This window comes from Euleptes europaea, chromosome 16 (genome assembly GCF_029931775.1).
Source record: "Euleptes europaea isolate rEulEur1 chromosome 16, rEulEur1.hap1, whole genome shotgun sequence".
Lineage (NCBI taxonomy): Eukaryota > Metazoa > Chordata > Lepidosauria > Squamata > Sphaerodactylidae > Euleptes > Euleptes europaea.
The window spans coordinates 1,667,719-1,691,269 of record NC_079327.1 but is presented as its reverse complement, the minus strand read 5'-3'; the positions used below and the strand labels follow the sequence as shown (position 1 = coordinate 1,691,269).

The window sequence follows — 23,551 nt, the reverse complement described above, 5'->3', positions numbered from 1 at the left end:
TCAGTAATAGTATTACATGGCATGCCCATGGTTCAAAGCACATCACGTATGTTGTCATGGGATTCTCCACAGCAGCCCAGTCATGCTTTCATTGTTATTTCAATTCCTGCATTTCAGTTTGGGGGGAGTATTGCTGAGACAGAGAGAGGGGGGGATCTCTTGGGTGAGAGAAAGGAGAGAAGAGGGGGGGTAAGGTTGGGAGGGCAGGAAGATCATAAAGATCCTTACATATCAATGGCAAAACCATCAGGTTGGGATGCGGTTTGTATTTGTTTTGCCTTCTGGTGTTAGTTAACTTGTACTCTTCCACTGCTTTATTAGAATGTTCAGAATGTAGTTTGGTTCAGTAAAAGATAACCACTATGACCATTTTCTTTTTCTTTAGAAGTTTTCGAACTCTTTGTTTAAAAAAACAAACTATGGAAGGTGTAACTAGGGTCCGAAGCAATCAAAGGAAGTCCAGAACAGCAATGAAAAGGGTAAATTCTTGCTATCAAAAATGTGGCGTTGGTTATCCTGCTGTCGAGTCTTACAACTGAATAAATGCTGCTGAGTTTCCCCCGGTTTATTAGGCAAAAATATTTCAGGCACTGTTAGATTCTCAGCCTTTAAAAGATCCATTTTAAGGTTTGGGCATCACAATTAAGCACGCTGAAAACTTATTCAGAGGAGATTAAAGATAAGATCTGCAAGGGAAATCTGGCAAGGACCGGCTGTGCTTAGCTTAGAACAGATGTGGCAGCCTGTGACCCGAATCCAGCCCACTGCAGCTGTAGGAGGTGATCAGCCTCCCTGTTTTTTTGCAGCCTGAAGCAGGCAGCAAGAATAGATGGAGAATCAGACAGACCGTGCGGCTTTGTTAGCTTAAATGGGTCACAATTTGTGCCTCAAGAAAAGTTGGATGTTGGATGCTGGCTTTAGAAACACAAGGAGTTCCCAGCCGGGTGTGAGGATGGGATATGTAAGCGACATTGGCTGGCCCTAACCCAGCAGATGATTGGGGTCATCCACTGCTTCGTAACAGGATGTGGTTTCCCAAATCCCCTTGGTTTCTTGCGACTTCAGCAACAACGGTCTTGATTATAGCACTCTGTAGCATTTATTTACTGTGCCATTTGAGAGCAATCCTAAGCAGGCCTACTCAGAATTTTACTGAGGTGTGTTCAGTGAGGCTTAAAGGTAAAGGTCCCCTGTGTAAGCACCGGGTCATTCCTGACCCATGGGGTGATGTCACATCCCGATGTTTCCTAGGCAGACTATGTTTATGGGGTGGTTTGCCAGTGCCTTCCCCAGTTGTTTTCCCTTTACCCCCGGCAAGCTGGGTACTCATTTTACCTCAGAAGGATGGAAGGCTGAGTCAACCTTGAGCCAGCTACCTGACATTAACTCCTGTCGGGATCGAACTCAGGTCGTGAGCAGAGCTTGGACTGCAGTACTGCAGCTTACCACTCTGCGCCACAGGGCTCTTCATCAGTGGGGCTTACTCCCAGGAAAATGCTCTTAAGATTCCACTGCTGCTTAGGTAAGGAGGTCTTTTGATAGAGTGGCAAAAATACCGTCATTCCTTGACTCACTGGATTCATTTCTCATCTGCTGTGAGAAGATACCTTGAAGACGATGTGCCATGGTGGGGGACAGCTTCCACCCACAGCAGTTGTAGCTGGCAGAAATTAATACGCAGAGTCAAAGCATACTGATTGTGAGCTGCCCTGAGCCCGGCCTCGGCCAGAAAAGAATGGAGTATAAATCTAATGAAATAAATATCCTAATTGTTACCATAAACAAGTTTGACCCTGGTGCTGTTGAGCCAATAAACCACAACACGTGGGTGAAAGGAGTAAAAGTTTATTTCTGTGCACACAAATAAGGTGCCCCCCCCAGCTAAAGGGGCTGCTGAAGAGGGAAGCACCTCGTCACTCCCAATCACAGACCATATATAGCACCTTATTTCCTCCTTCCGTTATACATATTTGGAAAGCGCGTTACTAACTGGCACAACTACTCATTACTATTCAAGCACACGTACTGCTTACTATCATGTATAATTAAACTCCCACTGCGATTGCGCAGTCATCCTTGGAGGAGGACCACTTTCTAACAAGAGGTGTGTTCTGGCCACATTTACGTCACTAGTTAACTCCCAGTCACTTTACAAGGTTGCCCTGAGCTTGTGATCTTAGCAGTGTTGATGAAAGTCCAGATGTTCTTCTTGTTATCTATTATTCCCTACCAAAGCTGTGAACACTGGACACATCTAAACTTCAGTCAGGCCTTTTTGCTGTACACTTTTGAGCTTAATGAAATCTTCAACCAGTATGAGGGTCTGAACCTTTATTTAGGGCCTGGGTCTTCCAGGCCTGAGTATCATAATGATTGGCGACCTGTCTAGAGGACGGTGCAAGTGGTGGAGTCTGATCTGGAGAACCGGGTTTGATTCCCCACTACTCCACATGAGCGGCGGAGGCTAATCTGGTGAACTGGATTTGTTTCCCCACTCTGACACGTGAAACCTGCTGGGTGACTTTGGGCCAGTCACAGTTCTTTCTGAACTCTCTCAGCCCCACCTACCTCACACGGTGTCTGTTGTGGGAAGAGGAAGGGAAGGAGATTGTAAGCCGGTTTGATTCTTCCTTAAGTGGTAGAGAAAGTCGGCATATAAAAACCAACTCTTTTTCTTCTTCGAGGTGACACAATAGGGCGCACCAAAAATGAGCCACATTTTCTTTCTTCCAGAGCTTCAGAGACTGTACCTTGCCTCCTATGAAGGAGTGGTTGCAAAGCCAAAAAGAGTTGTGCGCCGTCTCCATGGAAGAGCTGGAAGAGGACAGCTGTTTCAATGAGGTTTGGCACTATTCTGGCCTTTTTGTGGGTGTTGTGTGACTGAAGGTAAGCTGTGTGTATGCAAGGAAATATTTTTAAACAATACGAGTTGAGTATCCCTTATCCGTACTGCTTGGGACTAGAAGTGGTCCGTATTTCAGATCTTTCCGTATTTTGGAATATTTGCATATACTTAATAAGATACCTTGGGGATGGGACCCAAGTCTAAACACAAAACTCATATATGTTTTATACACATAGCCTGAATGTAATTTTAAACAACATTTTAAAATATTTTTGTGTGTATCGAAGCATCATTGGCACTGCTGAGGGCCTGTGAGTGATGCCTGAATGCCGACTCAAAAGGTCTGGTTTTTGGATCAGTCCGGATAAGGGATACTCAACCTGTATGTTCTTTTTAAAAGGCATCCTGTTAAACAGAGCTTCTGCCTAAAATGTTGTTCTGTCACTCTTTCTGGCTGACCGGGAGAGCAGGGAAAGGGAAGCAGAAAGAGCACAAAAGCCTCGGCTGAAAAGAAAAGTGACAGTCAGCTACAAGGCTTCTGCAGTGACGCTCTGAAGAGTGCGGTGCGGCAACTTTCCTTGGCGAGGCAGCTTTTTTGGAGTTCTGGTGTTTGGATACCTGATGATTTCGTACGTTTATAGATTGTGCTTATATTGCAGGTCACGTTTCTGTGCTTTGCTGACGAGACAGCCGTGGCTCCTAAGGTACTGTATATAGGAAAATAGTTGCAGTAAGTTTCTGAAAGGGAGCTAGCTTTGCCTGTTGTGGCAAACCACACGTAGAGATTTAATATTAATGTATTTAGTTGCTGTGAATTAAGTAGCTGGTATTAGTGCTGTGTCATCTTTAGCTCTGTGGCTCTTCACCTTTTTCATTCCCTTGATAGCCTTATGATACAAGTCTTGACAGTTCCCTTTCCCAGACAGAAATTTAGTCCAGCCCCTTCCAGTGAGGGTGGAGCACTCTTCCCCCCCCCCCCCCCGTGATGGTGGCAGAAGCAGATGGGCCCACCTAGAATGGGAGCACAGCTTAAATTTCTGGTGAACCGGATTTGTTTCCCCAATCCACCACATGAACCCAGCTGGGTGACCTTGGGGTAGTCACACTCTCTCAGCCCCACCTACCTCACAGGGTGTCTCTTGTGGGGAGGGGAAGGTGATTGTAAGCCAGTTTGAGTCTTCCTTAAGTGGTAGAGAAAGTCAGCATATAAAAACCAGCTCTTCTTCCTCTCCATGATACCCTCTCTCTTTTCTCCAGAGAATATAATATACCTTTAAATGTTCCTTCACTTTGGAAGTAAGATGGAATTCTGCCACATCTTTCTTTTTGGGGGGTGGGGGGTGGGATCTGCTTCTGAATAAGGGGGAAAATCATTTCCTTTTTGTGCACAAGTCGCTCAAGACCTTGATCTGACCTGTGCTGTTCTCTGAAGACCTTCCTGCTGTTTGTGCGGTTTGTTCCATTTTGTCCCGCTTCATTGTATGGTCAGGCATTCTCACCAGTACTGTGCCTCAGTAGAGAGAATTTGCCTAGAGTCTTCGGCCGCTGTCACAATGAAGTATGACAAAATGGGATGAACACTCTAGTAGCAGGAAGGAGGGGAGGAGTGAGGTCTGCAGTGAAGCTCATTTAGACCGGGTCAGCGTTCTTGAAGGACTGGCATACAAAAAAGGAGCTGATTCTTATTCAGGATCAGATGGATGGGTTCAGCGTGTCTAAGACCGGGAGCGGATTCGATCCACGGAGGAAACAGGAAGTCCGGTTGTTAAGCCTTGCTTCCAGAACGCATTGGGAGGAGTTAATGTTCTCCTGGATGTCCTTACACCTCTAAAGAGAAGGAATGGGAGCCCCATGTTCCATTCCCTATAGTTAGCCACCTGCCTATAGGTTTTTTTGTCACACTACAGTTCTAGTTTGAACGCTATAGTTTTCAATTTAAAAAGTCAACTAGTTTGATATCTAAATTGTCCTGTTTGATGAAAATGAATTCAATAGATGACTTCAGGATAAAATGGCAGCCACTATATGATCATTACTCACGTGCATTAAACTTTTCTGTTTTTTAGTGTGAAATTATGAAGATTGTTAAATTGGTAATTAGCATTAGAAACCTGTCGTTTCAGTCTAAGTGATGAAGAAATGTGTAGTTATTATAACGAACCTCGGACATAGATATGGATATATTTTTCCTGGTTCCCCTTTTCCCTCCTATTTCTTTTTTTCTGTACCCCATTATATAAAAACAAAATAAAATTTATAATAAAAAATGTGGAAATATGTCTGGGTACAAGATTGGTAAGACCGGATTGAATCTGAATTAAAAATTTGTGCTTACAAGGCATGAATTTCACTCTTGGGCGTACTGTGTTCGGTTTAGGAATTTGCTGCCATGTCCATGGAACTCCTGGATCTTCTGAAATCACTCCACCTGTGCAATTTAAACGAAAATGAAGTTATTTTTCTGAAGGACGTATATAAACCACTAGAGAGTAGTGATGTTCTTAATTCACAGGTAAGATGTTTATGCCTTCGTGTTAAAATCATAAATGTATGATTGGTAATATTAGCTTGTCTTTCATAAAAAGCCTGTTAATAGGACACAGCATTCTGAGTGTAAGATGGGCAACTTCTGTGTGTGTGTGCGTGTGTGCGTGGCCAGAGAGTGTTTTTAGCAGCTTTGTAGTAGTCAGTATTTTCAACATGAAGCTCTGCTAGTGTTGATTCCTTAAGCATTCAGGTAATGTGCTTTTTGTTCTGTTGCAATTATAAACCAACTTGTCCTCATATCCTAAATCTGGGTCCTAGTAATATAGAAGTGAGAAGATTTTAGAAATACAAGGCAAGTATATAGCAGCTGCTGAATGACTGCAACATTATTCTTTCTCTTTTTGTAAGAATTGCCCTTCGCAAATACTGTGTGTGATGAGATCAGCTCCTTCCCGACCAAGACTCAGCATTGATTCTGTGTTTACTTTGCTGAGCAAGTATTCTGCTGGTATAAGATGTACTATGGAAGCATATTCATTGCTGAAGCATATATCGGACCTACCGCATACAGAGGATGATGACACTAATCATTCAGTGTCTTCAATTGAAGATGACTTTGTGACCGCTTTAGAGCATTTGGATGAAGATGAGCCAACAAAGACAAGAAACCCTGGTTAGTATTGCTGCAGTATTATGGCAGTATTATGCAGTGTATTTAAAAAGGATTTTAATGCTCCGATTAACTTTTACTTTAGCAAAACATTTGCATATAGATTTAATGATTTCTATATTTTTTTTAAGTTGATATCTCTGCTTAAGGAATGAAATAAGGATAATTCTTTACTCAAAGAGTAATTAACTTGCGAAGTTCACTGCTACAGGCTGTGGTGTGACGGCCGCTCGTTTAGTTGCTTTTAAGAGGGGCCTGGCCAGATTTGAACATGTGAGCATGTGGGAGTGGACATGTTCATGGAGGAGTTGGTGATTCATGGCTACTCATAAAAATGGCTACTAGTCATGATGCATACCTATTTCAAAGATCAGAGGAGCAGACCTATTATATGAGGTGCTGTGGAACACAGGCAGGATAATGCTGCTGCAGTCGTCTTGTTTGTGGGCTTCCTAGAGGCACCTGGTTGGCTGCTGTGTGGACAGACTGCTGGACTCTGATCCAGCAGGGCCTTTCTGATGTTCTTAGTCATGATGCATACCTATTCTCTCCAGGATCAGAAGAGCAGATGTTGGCCACTGTGTGAACCGACTGCTGGACTTGATGCACCTAGGTCTGATCCAGCAGGGCTTTTCTTATGTTCTTATTTATGGAGGATGGATCCATCAGTGGTATTTGCTCCAGTGACTGGATGTACGCTCCTTTCAGAGGCGGTGATACTGGTACTGGGGGCAGCTGGAGGAGGAGGAGGGGGCTTTGGCCCCTATGCCCTGGTATTTGGCCTTCCGGGGACCCCTGGTTGTCCACCCTCTGAAACAGGGTACTCTACTAGAGGGCCCACCAGTGTGATCCAGCACAGCCGCTCTTAAATTTTCATAAAAGCCTTGTGGATCATACAAGACCGAACTTATTATTAATCCAGCCCTGCCCCCCTCATAAAGAGCTGCCACATTTAAGCTCAAAATATGTGATTTTATGACAGTTATATTACAGAAGTTCTGTTTCTGATGAACTATAATTTCCGGTACTTGTTCCAGCACTTATCATATATTTTTCAAAGGGATTTTTATGTAACGTCAGTCTTAATTTCTTACTGAAGCAGCAGTTTCCGATTGTATAAATATATGTCAGTGAAATGGAGTTTTATTGTTTGTCCCCTTTCTGCTGAAGGAATTATGAATATTTAAATTTGTCTTCTAAATCACTTGACCAACAGTTACAAACTGCTAAATTTCATATTGCTTAAATATTTTGGGAAATATTTAATTTAATTTTGGGGAAATTCCTGCTGATAGAAGGGGGGACGTTTTTGCATATTCTCTTCTTGTGTTGTCCCTGAGGAGGGTCCCCCGACCCCCAGGAAGAGTATTTTGGAAGGTCTTAGTACCTCAGCAAGAAGAGGCAGGTGAAGAAGTCTCTGCTGATGGGAATCTGCACAGATCTCATAAGAAATCTGCAGATTTAAGCCTTTTGTGGTATTTTATATTGAGTGTTTTGTGTTAATTTATCTCCTCTTCCTCCCCTGTGAAACAGGCAAAGTTACACCTGAGAAACTGCTCCAGGATGCTTCTTCACAGACCATCCTTGCTCCTCACTTAGACTCTACTGATCACAGAATGGTTATTAAGCCATCTTCTAAACCATCTGCTCTTCAAGTTAACATCTTGGAACTTAAAGGACTCTCACCCTCTACCAGACGTTCAGTCACCACTTCTGTTTCTGATCCTGGTCTACAGATGGATTTTTTCAGGCCCCATAATTCTTCTGATCAAAGTGTTAACCTTTTACATAAAACACTGTGTTCTTCCTCTCCAGCTGAATCGTCAGAGTCCGAATGCTCTAGCCCCAGCCCCGTTATTTTCTTAGATGAAGAAGGGTATCAGAGAAGCTTGAAGGCGAAGCTTCAGCTACCCAAAATCCCAATGATGAAAGATGGCGTGGAAGACTCAGACTCTGAAGTGAGTGAATTTTTTGATAGCTTTGACCAATTTGATGAACAAGAACAGGCTTTGCAAACGGGCTGTCAGTTGGTGAAGGATCCCGCCGTAGGTCACTTTGCCCAAGAGAAAGCGACTTCCTGTAAAAAGTCAAGCTCTGCGGCATCTGCAATGAATCCCCAGAAGTTCAAATCTGACCGTCCTGCTCTGCCCGCCAACGTAAGGAAGCCAACTCCTCGCAAACCAGAATCTTCGTATAATAAGAACCTTTTAGACATCCCAGATTCCCCCCGTCCATTGAAAACATCAGGAGATGATAGTGGAGGGTTGTTCAGCCCTATCAGATCATCGGCTTTCAGTCCGTTAAGCAACTGCTTTTCATCAGAGTGCCTTTGCCAGCTAGGTGGTAATGGAGATGCCATTAGCCCAAATCAAGGTTTACTTTACCATACATATTCAGATTTTGCCGATACCGTTTCCTTTGAAATTCTAGGTTCTGTCTTTAATCCATGGACTTCGTCATTACGCAGATACTCTCGAGAGCTTTCCAACCATAGCAGAATGGTCTCACAAGAAGAAAAACCTCTTGTTGCCGAGATCAAAGGTCATAGCTGTAGAACAGAGCTGGACAAGAAAAGCAGATCTAAACAGAAAGCCCTAATGATTAAAGACCACATCCAGAAATTTGCATCGGAGCTTGTTGAAAAGAGTTTTGGCAATGCTTTCAAAGACCTTCAGAAGGGCGTTTCCTCGTGTACGAATGCCCTCTGTCACCTGGCTGCCAAGCTGACTTCTTCAACCTTTCAAATGGCTTTTTATGAGATCGGCAGGCAGCGAGCCTTTGCACTGAAAAGGAAGGCTATCGGTGGCCTGGCAGGGTTTTTGGCGAGCGAAGCGATAACAGGGGCTTTGAAAGAACTGCACTCTATGAAGCAACAAATATTTACCAACACAGTTGCAAAATTTGCAGCTGACCTTGCTGAAGAGCTCATTTTTGAGGGGATAATGGAAGTCTGCCAGTTTTCTCACCCACCGACTCCAGCTGCTTCTCAGAACTGGTCCTTCTGCTATGACGATAAAGTTGTACGGTCCTATGCTGAAGATTTGTCTGATTCCGTTATTCAGGAAGCTTTCATTGAGTTATCTCAGGCTGACGTGACCTTTACAACTGAAGCAGCAATTAGTGTTTCCATGAACAACATAAAAGATGTTAGTGCAGAAAGTATTCTGGAATCAACGCAGACCTCCAGTGCTTACTCAGACATTCATGATAAAGCTCCAGCAGCCTGGAATCCAATACAGGAATTCAGGAAGGAATATGCCGTCCACACAGCCTTGTTCTACACCTCTGGCATTGCCAGTTCAGTTCCAGTGCCCTTAGCTGGAAGCGCACTTTGTCAAAACCAGATTTTAACCGACAATGCAAAGATGAAGAATCGGTCAGCAACAGATGGCTGTCCGAAAGCTTGTAAAGACTCTGCAGATTCAAGTTATGCAACAAGAAAGAGACAAGAGGAAGTGACATCTTTAAGAAGTATTTACCTGACATCAGGTAATAGTCCAGGTAGTGAATGTAACACTTACACTGTGTGTAGGCAAACTGACTCTAAACAAGCTGAAATCAGTAACGTTTCTCATTTAACTGGGGTGCCAATCATCAGCAATTTTTCTGGAACAATGGTAGACATGATAGTAACTGAGGCTTACGAAGTAGTAACTTGTGCAAAGGTTTCTAAAACTTCAGAGCATTATTCAGATATCTTACGAACTGAGAAAATGCCATATTTACAGTGCATTGGTGAAGATACGTGTAGAAATGTGTTTGCTAATTATTTGGCTAAACGAATGGCAAAACAGTCTGTAGATGAAGCCAAATCTCCGTGTTCTGCCACAGGTGAGAAACTAGCATACTGTGTAGGGTTAGGAACTAATAAAGAAAGCAATAAAGCAGAATTGCCTAGTGCAACAAATCAACCTGAAAAGAAGAACAGTGCTCCAGTCATTGTGGGACAGCAGCAGATGCCCCTGAACAGCTTGTCGAAATTTCATGTAATTCCAGTTTGCTGCAATAGGCGTTTGCTGTCAGGGTCTAAAGACTGTCTTCAGGAAAGGAAGTGGCAGGTTGATTGCAGGTTTTCTGCATGCACGAGCCCTCCTTTTTCTGGGACTTCTGTAAAGCGTGCTGATGAGTTTCCAGAGATAGAAAAATGCTCAGCAAAACCTTCGAGTAATGCACTGGAAGCATATGACATGCGCAAGGCAGCAGGGTGCTCCGCTCTTGGTCAGGAAAGTGCTTTCCCCCTTGCTCCCGTGGTGTCTAACTGCGATGATGCGTTTCGTATGGAGGATAGATCAAGACTGAGAGAGGGGGCTGCGTGTGCGATCCCAGACACCCCACCGCCGACACCTTTAATCCCCTCTCAGGCTAGTTCTGAGTGGAATTTAAGAAACTTGACAAAGCAGCTTAAAGGCGAACTAGCAAATCAGTTTGCTCCCGCTACTCCTCCCTCTACACCTTACAGATCAGAAGTGGATGGTGTGTATGAAAGTGAACACTATTACTTAGAAAAGGAAGAGTTCATGCTGAAACTGATGCGGTCTCTTTCTGAAGAGGTTGAAAGTAGTGAAGATGAGTATGCTGAAACGCTGGCTGAAAAAGTCAAGGCATCGATAAGGACGCTGGCATACGCAGATCATCTGGCCACCTGTATCATTTCTGTGGCGACTGAAATGGCCGCTTCACATTTGGATAACGAAACCGTTCAAACAAAAAATAACCTGGAAAGCAAAACATATGGGCCGGCTGCATATGTGAATGTTCCAGAAAAAAAATTACGTTCGTTGTGGATTTATGCTAGTGAGGTGGCAGGGAAAGTCATTAGCGAAGCAAAGAAAATAGTAAAATCAAGACACTGCAGACGTTTGAGGTTGAAGCAAGTGAACCATCAGGCCGACCGTCTTCATCTTAAGAGAAACTGTAATGAATGTTGGTCAAAAGGGAAGAAGTTTCTCTTGGCAGACCAGTGGTCTAAAGAGGCAGATTCTTCTATACTTTCTTTACCCCAAAGTTCAGAAGCTCCCGGCCTGACCTCCAGATTTCCAAGTTGTGAAAGCGTAACAGATGAGTATGCAGATCACATTATTCGGATTCTGAAAAGAGAAGGTGGTCACAGTGACCTAATAATGGAGCAGTTTGCCAGTAGACTTGCTTACAAATCTATCAGATCTGGTATGCAGCAAGCTGCCCATAAACTCAAAACAAAGCATAACAGAAGAGTAGCTCTTGGTCAGAATTTGCAGTTTAACAATGCGCTTGATCCACTTTTGCTGGTGAACAAGGATGCAAAGAAACAGAAAAGAAAAAATCTACATCATTTTGGAAAACGAGCTTCTGAAAGCAAATGCAGCCTAGGCAGAACTGAATATCCAAAGTTATTAAATTTCTCAGAATCCCTTGCCTGTAGTATAACCTCTGATGTCAGAAGAAAATTAAAAATGTCAACTGCTTGCTTGCCCAAATCCTTAACTGATTCTTGTTTGTATAAAAAATCCCAGGTCAGCGCAGTCACAGATGATCTCAAGACATTTTCGAACACACTGCCTCCTTTCTGTTGCAAACAAAAACTGTATCATAGCACAGGCAGTTTAAATGAATGTGTTTACAGAGACGGCATCATTCATGCCATAGAACAGTATGCGAGGAAGATAGTAGACGACACGTTAGAAGTCAGCTTGGAATCTGCTGCTCTCCAAACTACCGAGAACTGGACTAACGGAGAAAGACCAACATATGCAGAAAAGCTGTCTCCGTTTTCCGCAACTGCTTGCAGATACTGCTGTATGAAGGAACACCAATGCTGTACCGGAAGCCCGTCCGTGCACCTCCCCGGGCAAGAACTTCATCCTAAAGGTGGACAGGTTTCGACCTTGAGGCTAAGCGGCGGCTGTCAAAAATCTCGCATTCTTCATCTTGATATTCCTAAAATCCACATTAATATGGATGAAAAAGTAGCATTTGCTGAAAATGTGATGGCCACCAGTTTTGACAAAGGAGAGCGGCAGCTGAGCAACACGAGTTTGGCAGCGGATAGCGGAATCGGCCACGATGGAATCAGCTTTGCGGAAAGTCTTACTACAGAAATCATGACTTCCTGTATGACGAACATTGGTCAGGCGGTCAACATAAGGTAACGGTGAATTCTTTTTTTTTTCTGTTTTGGTTTTAGAACATGGAGCCATCTATGCTGTTTTCTGAAAATATATGTATTGTTATTAGTACAATTGTTTTAATGTATGAAATGAAGGAAGAAGTCATAAGAATGTGTCATATAGTCTTGTAAAACTTATAATAAGGGCATTACTCAAAATCATCGATTGTATATTCTAATAGCCAAGTTGGCCAAATCTGAGGATACTTAAATACTTAGATGTGATCGTGAAAGGCAGATCTTTTTACAACCCGTGGAGGGTGTTCATTACTCTTGACCCTTCAGCAGATCCCCCATCAATTGTTTTTTTTCCAGAGCACATCCAGGATGCCACCAACGGGGAACTGCCGGGGTAGGAAGGAAGAAGACCCATCCTCTTATTTGGAAATGTTGTGGCTCTCTGTGTAGAACAATAGTACTGATGCTGTCATTTTAATTTTTGCTTAGCTCTGTGGGGGAAGAGGGCTTTCATTCTGCTGAATCCGTAGTCAGCCAGCAGATGAGTCTCAGCACTGGCGACGACAGCACCGGTAGCTGGTCCAATCTGAGCTTTGAAGATGAGCAGCCCGATGAGAACAGCAGTTTTCTCCACCTCAGTGAGAGGTAACTAGAAATTCATTTCTCACATGCTTTAGCCTTTGATGACAAGCTTTGATGTGGTTTCCTGTATTTACAGAGACAAAAAGCATCGGATAGTGCAAGGGAATATAATTTAATAAAGTACCCCTACACATTTTGCATGAGCTTCTTCAGGGGGTGTCTTTCTCTGCTCAAGGGTACTCTTGAGCGGAGAATAGGTCCCCCTGAAGAAACTTGTGCGAAAAGCATAGGGATACTTTATTAAATTTTATTCCCTTGCACCATCCGATTCTTTTTGTCTCTGTTTTGTTTTGGTGCGGCCCCCTCTCTTTTCTCTTGTTTCCTGTATCTAAAAAGGTCTATTTTGACTTGAATTCACATTCAGGAATATGTTGTTTTCAGCCAGAAATTTTTTTTAAGTGTAGTCATAAAGCATAACAGTATAGCAGTTTAAACACCAGTGTTAAATTGAGTAATTCCTGTCCTCCAGGCCTTTCTTGGTAATCTGTGGCTCTGTGTTCCGAGGGGAAATTATCTCTAGAAGATATTCACTAATGAAACCCAATGTTTTGATTCATGTGTGATTAAATAAAACCCATGGTTTACAGGTGTGACTTCCCAAATTTTTCTCATGAAGTATTAATTGTGTGGGATATGATGCTGTAAGAATTCATTGTGCTGCCTTACGGATATATGGATATCCAGGAACAAGTCCACACAACCAAGGATTTTCCTTGCTGTCCAAAATGCTCAGAGTAACAGATTTCAGTATTGGGACTACCATATTAATGGCACTTACATGGCTTGTAAGCATGGCAGTCTATTTATTGTGGACATTAAATAATTTTATTTACTTACTTTATTTATTTGGCTATTCATACCAAACTTTTCTCCCCAGTGGCGACCAAAAGCAGCTTACAGCAACATTCTCTTCTCTGTTTTATCCTCGCAACAATCCTGTGAAGTAGGTTGGGCTAAGAGAGAGTGACTGACCCAAGGTCACCCAGGAAGCTTCCATGACCTTGTGAGGATTTCAGTCTGGGTCTCCCAACTCCTAGTCTGACACTCTGACCACTACACAACTCTGGCCTCACCTTTCTCCCCAATGGGGAACCAAAGCAGCTCATGTCGTTGTTTTCGCCTCCATTTTTCCTCAGAGCAATTGTGTGAAGTAGGTTAGCCTTGAAAGTGTGTGACTGGCCCAAGGTCACCCAGCAAGCTTTCATAGCAGAGATTCCAGCCTGGGTCTCCCAGGTCCTAGTCCAGCACCCTAGCCACTTCACCACTTTGGCATCCACTGCCCCCTCATAAGGTAATTTTATTACATGAAGTAATTTTATTAAAATCTTAGTCAGCTGGAGGTCCGCGATAAATTCCACCAAGACTTCATCCCATTGTTAATTTTAGCCTCACGTAAGTTATTTTCCTGGACACCATTGTACAACTTTTTGAGGCTACATCATGACCACCTTATCCATGGGAAATACTACGTTGTTTATCTATATAAAAATAGTGGCATTACTGACTTTTGTGATTCCTTGGCTCAGAATAAGAACCGGTGATTTGTAATTATCTCGTTTAATATTACGGCAACCTTTATGGCCCTTCAGTTGTCCCACCAACTTGTCTGGCTTTCGCGGCTGCTTATTAACACTCTCTCTGACGACTTCTCTTCTTTATTGTGGTTGTTGGCAATGGTTCCAGCTCTCTGTTTCTTTTCTCTCTGTCATCCCCCCTCACTTTTATAGCATTTCAAGCATCCTAGGAAAACTACAACATTCCTCATGCCTTGGAACTGTAAGAAAACAGTTCCTCATGCCTTTGAACTGTAAGAAAGCAGCATTCCAGTGAGGAGTGAGGGACAGTAGGAGAAAAAGAGCCGGAGCTGTTGCCACTTGCAAGGAGGTGGAGGAAAAGATGGTGGTGGTCAGAGAAAGCTCATGGCACCACTGCGGGGGGGTGGGGCTGAGCATCCCCAATAGCCTGGTGGGGGTCAGAGATCTCTCACACTGGGGCATGCAATTTCATAGAATTTTAGAACACTTTCCCCTACCATTCTTGTACTTTTGCTCACACTCCAATCCAAATTGAGCTCAGTCGCCTCTAACATTAACTATCTAAATCATTTTTTCGGTGGCACAAATAATATATAAAACATATTTGACTTATTGTGGACACTTAAGAAAACCAAACCTTACAAGCACCCATTTCCCTCTAGTGTTTGTTTTGTGTCTCTGCCATGTTTCCTTATTCGGGCATTTCCAAGAAATGTTCGTATTCCATTTGTTATGTCGCTGAAACCTTGCTCCTCAAATTCCTACTTGGCTTACCTTACTGTAGCTTTGCAGGGTTTTCCCTCTGTTTGGTTTGAGCGATTTGTCTTGCCTGTTTAGAGCTTCCGTCGTCTTGCTGCTTGGTCATGCCTTGCTTTGGCCTTGCCTGATGTGTAGCATGTGTGTGATCTGGGTCTCTGTGGTAGTGGTTTGTAAGAACCTCCCTAACTTCTCTCTGATAATTTTGTCTTCCAGCAGTCTTGAAATCTGATCTTGAGAAATTCCCTCATTTGAAATTAAATTGTTTGCTAGAGAATCGTCCACTCACGGATCAGTTGAGTTTGGTAGCCTGGTGGTCACTATTTCCAAGCTGTTCAACAACCCTGCTATAGATCCCAAGCCTCCACCTGTTCGTTCCATGACAAACATCTGTTCTGTGCATTAGCTTAGACCAGGGGTCAGGTGCAACCCTCATGATGTCGTATTTGGCCCTAAGCAATCTTCTCAAAGTAGACCAAAAAGTCTGGCAAAATGTTTACCCATAATTTAACTCCTTAACAGATGGGAGAATGCATACCTCAGCATCATCTCTCTTTGGGATTTGGCATTTAGGCCCTGACTATGCTTGACTCCTTGTGCTCCATAAATATGAAGCCCTTACTGCTAGATGGGACTGGCCTTCTTTGGGATGCTGGTCATTTCACATTCAGAAAATTCCCTTCTGGCCTTTGTACCACTGCCGGCAAGCAGAGAGGCCTTTGAAAAAACAAAAACAAAATGTAGCAGCCCCTGGTTTATATTTTAAAAAACCCATTATGTTTATGCTCAACAATGTCATTCAGAAATGGCCAGCTTGAAATGTGCAACTACAAAAGGTTGTTAATGCTGTAAGTAATAGAGGGGTGTATCTTTCTCTCAGTGGCATAGAATAGTAATTATCCAGAAGGGTATCAGAACTTCAAGACCATCGCTTTCATCATGGGATATTCTTTTAGATTATCACCTGTTTAAATGGACACATGAAGCTGCCGTACTGAATCAGACCATTGGTCCACCACAGATGCATCAGTCTGGCAGCAGCTGTCCGGGGTCTCAGGGAAAGGTCTTTCACATTACCTGCTACCTGATCCTTTTAACTGGAGATGCCGGGGACTGAACCTGGGACCTTCTGCATGCCAAGCAAAGGCTCTTACCGCTGAGCCACAGACGGTTCCCTAAAATCTAGGAAAATGCCTTTTCCTAGATTCTTTAGTCCTTTTTTTCCTTTTTTGTAGGTGGAAGAGAAAGATCTTGTGTATGCTCAGTGCATTTTTTTTTAGGTTTTGTTTGAATGGCAGATCCCCAGGTCATAGAGCAGGCAGCGTATGAAACCCCTCTTTGTTTCATTAGTGACCACTGCGTTATCACATTGCCTGGTGGCATTCGGGCAGAGCTGCAGTTTGAGAAACCATGGCTAAATGTCTAAATTTCCCTTATTGGCACTAGTTGTGTGGTTCTTTGGATCCAGACCACTGATCTGCATGCAAACCCAATATGGACGTACCATAGATTACACAAGCGAGCCGAGCTGTTAAACGTAGCAACAGCAGCATTTTTTCTCTTGAAACTGTAAATATTGAACCTTTAGATTAGCAGCCATGTCTTTTTCTCAAACCAAAGTGCTTTTCTCCATTTGATTTTTCATCTGTTTATCAAATATTGTTTTTGTTATTAATTATTTCAGAGAATGGAATTAATTCTCTCACAAAAGCTGTTAGATTAACCACCTGTAATTCTGATGTTTTGAATTTTATTTGAACATAAATCTCACTTGGAATTCTCAGTGGCTCCTACCTACAGTTGTTAGATCAAGCTAGGTGCCTTTTAATGAAATATGTAGTTCAAAGTTTGTTTTTTTAATACCAAAACTCGGGTAAATTTGGAATAAGGAGAATATTACTACTGTAAAGAGTATCACTCTGAATTTACTTCCAGAACAAAGCATTCTTGCCAGAGGTGATGCAGTATGATATGGTTTGCAAGGGTTTTAGGTTCATTCCCTAGCATCTCTAGCTAAAAACATTAATAAATCTTGGGCTGGAGGCTGATTTGAGACCCTGGAGAGCTGATGTGTGTGTGTGTAAAGTGCCTTCAAGTCGCAGCTGACTTATGGCGACCCCTTTATGGGGTTTTCAAGGCAAGAGACTAACAGAGGTGGTTTGCCAGTGCCTTCCTCTGCACAGCAACCCTGGTATTCCTTGGTGGTCTCCCATCCAAATACTAACCAGGGCCGACCCTGCTTAGCTTCTGAGATCTGATGAGTTCAGGCTAGCCTGGACCATCCAGATCAGGGCCGTAGAGCTGATACTAATCAGAATAGATGATACTGGACAAAGTAAACCAGAGGCCTATCTCAGTATAAGGCTGTTCATATGTTAATAAAACTAGTTTCTTCTACCAGAGAGTGATTTTTGAAATGATAGTATAAAGAAATTCACACAGAACTTTACTTTTGCCTAAATAAATGAATAAAATCACATTTTGTGTCTGTGACTTTTACTTTAAGGAATTGCCTTTTGTGTATCTGGAGATGTTAGGGAATGAAGTTCTTACCTACTAAATTTTGCATGTGAAAAAAAAGTGTGTTGTGAATTGGCCCCTTTCTTCAGAGCAGTGCTGATAACTGAGCCAGCACGTTTTTCTTGTGAATAAAAGGGTATCACCGCTCTGGACTCCAGACACGCAGCATTGAGGCAAAGAAAGGTTCTAGTTTGAGCTAACTTTTTTTTTCTAGTTCAGCTCTGTTCTCTTCTTCCTCTGGCAGTCTTGGTAACAGCAGTAGCTGGAGCAGTCTTGGTTTAGAAGGAGATATGTATGAGGAGAATTTATCCTTTCCAACATCAGACAGGTTGGTCAAACCAAGACATTGAAACAGATGGGTTCCTCATATTTTAATGCATGAAGTCATTCCTTTTCCAGACAAAAGAATTGTGCATTTATGACGTGATACATTATCAACAAACTGCTTTTCATATAATCATAATTTCCCCTAACAAATTCATAATAAATGGGTTCATTTTTACTTTGCTACAGCCTGAATGTCCTGGCAAAAATGAAGTTTTAAAAAATTCTTATGCATGTCCTGCTTGCTTTTCTAGATGCTTCCAGTTATTTCTTTATAAAAATGAGAGCTTGCTTCCTACAAGATTTCTGTTTTCCCCCTCAACATATCTTTTTTTCTCTGCTGTAGGATAGAGCCTTTTCATACAATTTAGGGCTAAATAAGATGGTTGAAATAGTTGGTTATTCTAGAACTGAAATGAACTTTCTTGTTACATTAAAATTGAAAAACGTTGTGTTTTTTCCTTCATAAAAGCAATCAGCCTTTAAAAATATAAATAGATTTTACTTAATGGCTTTCTCTGTTTTGAAGATGTGCAAGCCATGTGACAGGAAATGGTGTGAGAAGCAAAGCCTCCATTCACATTCATTCCTTGTGCATTCATACTATTTTTTCCCCTTGAATGTTCATCATGGGCCTTTGGGAATAGACAGCATTAACAAGCTCGCATGTTACAATAATTCTGCCTTTTTTCCAGTGATGGAACAGAAGAGAAAGAAGAAGAGCTCAAGAATACCATTCTAGGTAATGCTTTTAGTCCCCAGGGCAGTCTTTCTTGTTCTGGTAGTCTTTTAGAGTGTGATCCAAAATCCCAGTACTACAGCTTTAAAGGTTTTCTGATACTACAAAACATTTATTTTCTCTTTTGTCACAAATTTTGCTAAGTTTTTCATTACAGAGATGGTTCTACAGAGCTTGGACCCAGAAATGTCAGGGACAGCCCAGTAATAAAGAGAAACAAGCAGGGACCCCGCAAGGACTTGTGGAGGCTACTTCATCTTCCCCTGTATCCCTTTCCGCACACAATTACCTTTTACTCTCGTCCTGGCAGCTCCTGTATCTTCTCCCCTTTCCCTGCTTCCTCCTCTCCCTCCTGCTCATCAAACTTTATTTGATCCCTCCCTCATCTTCAGCCACAGTTACTATTTATTTACTTGATTTATACCTCACCTTTCTCCCCAGTGGGGATGCAGACAAGCTTACATCATTCTTCTCTCCTTCATTTTATCCTTACAGTCCTGTGAAGTAGATTAGGCTGAGCTTGTGTGGCTGGCTCAAAGTCCCAGAAAGCTTCCATGGCATAGTGGAGATTTGAACCTGGGTCCTCCGGATCCTAGTCTGAAACTTACCACTACACAACAGTGGCTCTCAGCTTTCCCTCCTCCTTTTTCTTTGGCAGCCTCTGCCTAGGAAAAGTCGGTTCAGGTTACAAACCCATGTGGCAGCAAGTCACTCAGGTGAGTTGTCTGGTGGCCACTGCCAGGCGTGGCCAAGTCGCACAAGTGGTGTCGAGGCTGCTGGCTGGGCCCAGGTGAGTTGTGTGGCATTACGTTGTAGTCACCACTGCACCTGAGTACGTTTTACAGTTTATGAGGTAGCAAGTTTGTTGCTTGGCCACGCCTGGCAGTGGCCACCAGACGACAAAGATGGTGAGGGGTCTGGAGACCAAGTCCTATGAGGAAAGGTTGAAGGAGCTGGGTATGTTTAGCCTGAAGAGGAGAAGGCTGAGAGGTGATATGGTAACCATCTTCAAGTACTTGAAGGGCTGTCATATAGAGGAGGGTTAAGAGTTGTTTTATGTTGCCCCAGAAGGTCGGACCAGAACCAGTGGGTTGAAATTAAATCAAAAGAGTTTCCGACTAGACATTAGGAAGAATTTCCTAACAGTTAGAGCGGTTCCTCAGTGGAACAGGCTTTCTCAGGAGGTGGTGAGCTCTCCTTCCTTGGAGGTTTTTAAGAAGAGGTTAGATGGCCATCTGTCAGCAAGGCTGATTCTATGACCTTAGGCAGATGAAGAGAGGGAGGGCATCTCGACCATCTTCTGGGCATGGAGTAGGGGTCACTGGGGGTGTGTGGAGGGGGAAGTGGTTGTGAATTTCCTGCATTGTGCAGGGGGTTGGACTAGATGACCCTGGTGGTTCCTTCCAACTGTATGATTCTATAAGTTGCCTGATGGTTGCTGCTGGGCCTGACAGAAACCAAGATTTCAAGACCGACAGCATTTTGCCTAGCAACCCTCACAATAGCCACTGAGGCTATTTTATGTACAGAAATGTACATAAAATGATTGCTGTCTTATGTTCCACAAGTTGTCAGTTGGATACATTTAGAAGAAGAAGAGTTTAGTTGAGAGATTCCCAGTCTATGCAGAATAGCCTCCTACTGAATTCTGGGACTTAATTTCATTTTGGATTTTCTCTTTTCTCTCTAATACTAGGCTTGGGATGCAAAGGAAAGTCATTGGTGATCATAAATGTTGACCTAGAACCCTGCCTGGTGGATTCCCAGCTGAGAATGACCCTGCAGTGGCTTTCAGCTTCCGAAGCCGAGGTGGCCGAGCTCTATTTTCACGACGATGTTCCAAAGGAGTTTGTTCTTGTGAGTAAAAATAATGCCTCCACTCTGCAAAATGAGACGGCGATCCTTTTGCTGTGTGGTATCGTGTGTGGGGCTGAACTGCCAGCACAGTTCTAGTCATAATCAGGAATCTTCTGTAAACCCTCATCCAGAAGAGCCTACAGAGCGACCCAAGTAGAATGGGAGGCAAAGAAGGGTCATCCTTTGTAACGTTGTTTCTGAAATACTTGAAAATTTAGGAGTCACTGGGGTGTGTGGGGAGAGGTAGTTGTGAATTTCCTGCATTGTGCAGGACTAGATGACCCTGGTGGTACCTTCCAATTCTATGAGTCTATTATATGATTCTAGGTAGTATATAACCAATTGTGCTATAGTCCAGCTAATGCCTGCTTATCGGGCTTGCATTAATGGGGCAGAAACTGTAGACCAGGGTTGTCAAACATATGGCCTGCAGGCTGGATCCAGCTCCTTGAGAGCTCTTATCCGGCCCAGCGGAAGCAGCCACCCCCTCCAGTCCCAATCTGGGCTGGCGAGGCATGGCCTGGTCTCACCAGGTGACATTTATGTCATATCCGGCCCTCATAACGATTGAGTTTGACACCCCTGCTGTAGACATTCAGTATGCTTGTACCTAAGGGTCAAATCACTGAGAGTTCTGTGATCGCCATTTTAATTCCAGTTGTCGGTAGCAAGGACCCGATTCAGATTGGGAGTGGAGGGTGAAGGGAGGGCGGACTGAGGGCTTAATTGCCATCATTAGTAGTATCTGTTTTATCTGTTTTAATTCTGTTGGGGTGGTGGTGGTTTGATTGCATTTTAATTGTTCCGGGCTAAATTAATATTTTAATTGTTACCCTTTGGGGGAGCTTACCAAACCAAAAAGCAGGCTAGAAATAGAAACATTCTGTCAGAGCTGGAGTAGGGAGCAGACAGCTTTGCCCATTGCGTCCACTTATGCCGGGGTAAAAGCCTCCAGCGGTTCCAGGGTGGTGCAGGTCTGCTTTCGTCCATCCAGCCTGCCTTCATTCTTCCTCACTGTGTCTGTCTGGCGCTGGCTCTGAAACATCAGAGAAGATAATGTGATTCAGTCCCTTCTTGCAAGTAGCCCCTTCCTGTAATGGGCAAGAACTTAATAGCAGATATCTTTATTATTGCATTGAATGTGTGGTATGCATTAGTTCTGCTCAGGACTGGTTCTGCTGTTCCGCACTGACTTGTCTACTCATATGAGTGGAGGCTGAGCAATCTGGTTTGGAATCTTGGTTTTTTTGTGTGTGGGGGGGAGGAGTAGCAAAGCCCCATAAATATTTTATGGAAGGTAACCAGTATTTCTGTCGTTATGAAATTAATTCCAGCTGAAAACCTCCTCAACAGCGCAGTTGTGGGCACGCTGGCTTCTGGCCAAACAGTGGAAAATTCCGCACGTCTGTCTGAAGAAACAGACAGACCAAAGTCTTAGGAGTAAAAGAAGGTTTGATCTTTGACCCATGAATCAAAACACTTAATCCCCTCACTAAAAGAGCAGGCTACAAAGAACGTGTGACATGAGTGGGATAGAAAGAGAATGGTGCATGCGGTTAGAGCCCCACTTCCCGCTGCCAAAGGACACAACATAGGAATGGGCCATTCTCTCAATTTGGGGAGAAATGCCCTCCACCATAGAATTTACTCCAATAATTCAACCACAGGGGCTACATTCTGCATACTGGTAGCTGGCGGAAAGGCAGGGGCTTGCACATTCTAATGGCTCTGGCAGAAGTAGGACAATAGTTTAACATCTCACACCTTCTTTCTGGAAGCTCATCACTCTTGAATGGAGGCCTGTTGGGTTTTGCCCCAAGCAGTAAGATGGCATCCCCGTTTGATATCTGCTCGGTCTGTGCAAGTTTTGTAAGGGCCTGGGGGAGAAATCAAGGATGTGAAAATTTAACCTCAGGGCAGGGTGAACAGTATAAAACAACCCTCCTCCCCTGGCTGACAAAAGTCATTGTAAGTGGGGAGAAAGGGCTGCCTAAAATCCAAAAGCCCTCCCCTCGAAAGGCAGAGGGGAGGGGAGAAACTCCCTTTGTTGGCAATGGCGGTAAATGTACTGATTTTGTCTTCTGAATAATTTGCTATTATTTGTTATCCACACAGTCATGAACAACAGAGCTGTTAGGAAGAAAATATCTGGATGCTAAGGATGCTGTAAAATATTGCCCTCTTCTTGTCTCTTAAATAGTTGTGGTGGTTAGTCTATTTTCCCCTTTCCTTCTTTAATGGAAAGAAAGCTGACAATCTCTTTGAGCCTGCCCAAGTATAATTAAAAACCGAGGTGATTAGAAAAACACACTTCCTGGGAGGGAGAGACAGTGAGAAAAGAAATAAGATAAATTGTTTCATTTATTGCCTCTTGTTCAAGCCAGAGTCTGGGGAGGTTTTGGCCGGGCAAAACCCTCAGCGATTGTGATGGATGGATACCAGCCAGCCTTCTCTGTCTCTGCCCAGCGGAGAGTTGTGGGGAACTCTGTATAGCAGGGAGGGTTTTCTCACGCTATCCCCAAAGCTTCTGTTTCCAGTGGGCTTTTCACTGCCGACTGCCACATTTCCGTCTGTCCTGCCGAATTCACTCTGTGTTTTCTTTCTGTTTTTCCTTCCTCCTAGCTTTCAAAGAGGTTGCGCGAGAGGGGCTGGAAAGCGGGAGACCTCTTCCAAGCCGTGCTGAAGTACTGCGAAGCCACAGAAAAGGCTGCCGACGGGGAGAGGGCTCCAGGAAGACAGACGCTCTTTGGATGGCTTCAGGACTACCTCTGAATGCCCAAAGAGAGGATGTGGTCATTTGGCAGGTTTTCTGTTTCTGAAGGATGTGAAAATGTGTATAATCCTTTCCCACCTCGTGAATGTGCTGCTTTCTGCCTCATGAAGGACGCCGGTTGGGAAGTTAATGTAGCCCCGCTGTCGTGTTCATCTGGCACATGTCTTCATCAAGAGCATCCCTGTTCAGTCCGTGTGTCTCTCTTAGCTGTGCTGAGTTCAGAACGCAGAGGAGATGGACTGCCGAGTGCGAATCCAGGCTCTCCAGAAGCTCCGTTGTTTTGGTCCAGCACGCCGCTCC

General features: G+C 43.5%; 1 protein-coding gene across 1 annotated transcript; it reads left to right on the top strand.

Annotated features, from left to right (window-relative positions):
* Positions 1–419: 419 nt before the first annotated feature.
* On the top strand, positions 420–23,250 carry AKAP11 (A-kinase anchoring protein 11). The gene is made up of 11 exons (XM_056861872.1): positions 420–479; positions 2,734–2,841; positions 3,505–3,549; positions 5,223–5,357; positions 5,741–6,005; positions 7,536–12,126; positions 12,595–12,750; positions 17,803–17,886; positions 18,578–18,624; positions 20,318–20,478; positions 23,101–23,250. Exons 1-11 carry the CDS (start codon positions 420–422, stop codon positions 23,248–23,250), a joined length of 5,802 nt encoding a protein of 1,933 aa, XP_056717850.1.
* Positions 23,251–23,551: the final 301 nt, after the last annotated feature.

Excerpts from the sequence above, each read along its gene's own strand:
- AKAP11 (XM_056861872.1), top strand. The coding sequence starts at position 420 with ATGGAAGGTGTAACTAGGGTCCGAAGCAATCAAAGGAAGTCCAGAACA. Across the intron at positions 3,550-5,222 it reads AGACAGCCGTGGCTCCTAAG|GAATTTGCTGCCATGTCCAT; the intron begins GTACTGTATATA and ends TGTTCGGTTTAG. Across the intron at positions 6,006-7,535 it reads AACAAAGACAAGAAACCCTG|GCAAAGTTACACCTGAGAAA; the intron begins GTTAGTATTGCT and ends CCTGTGAAACAG.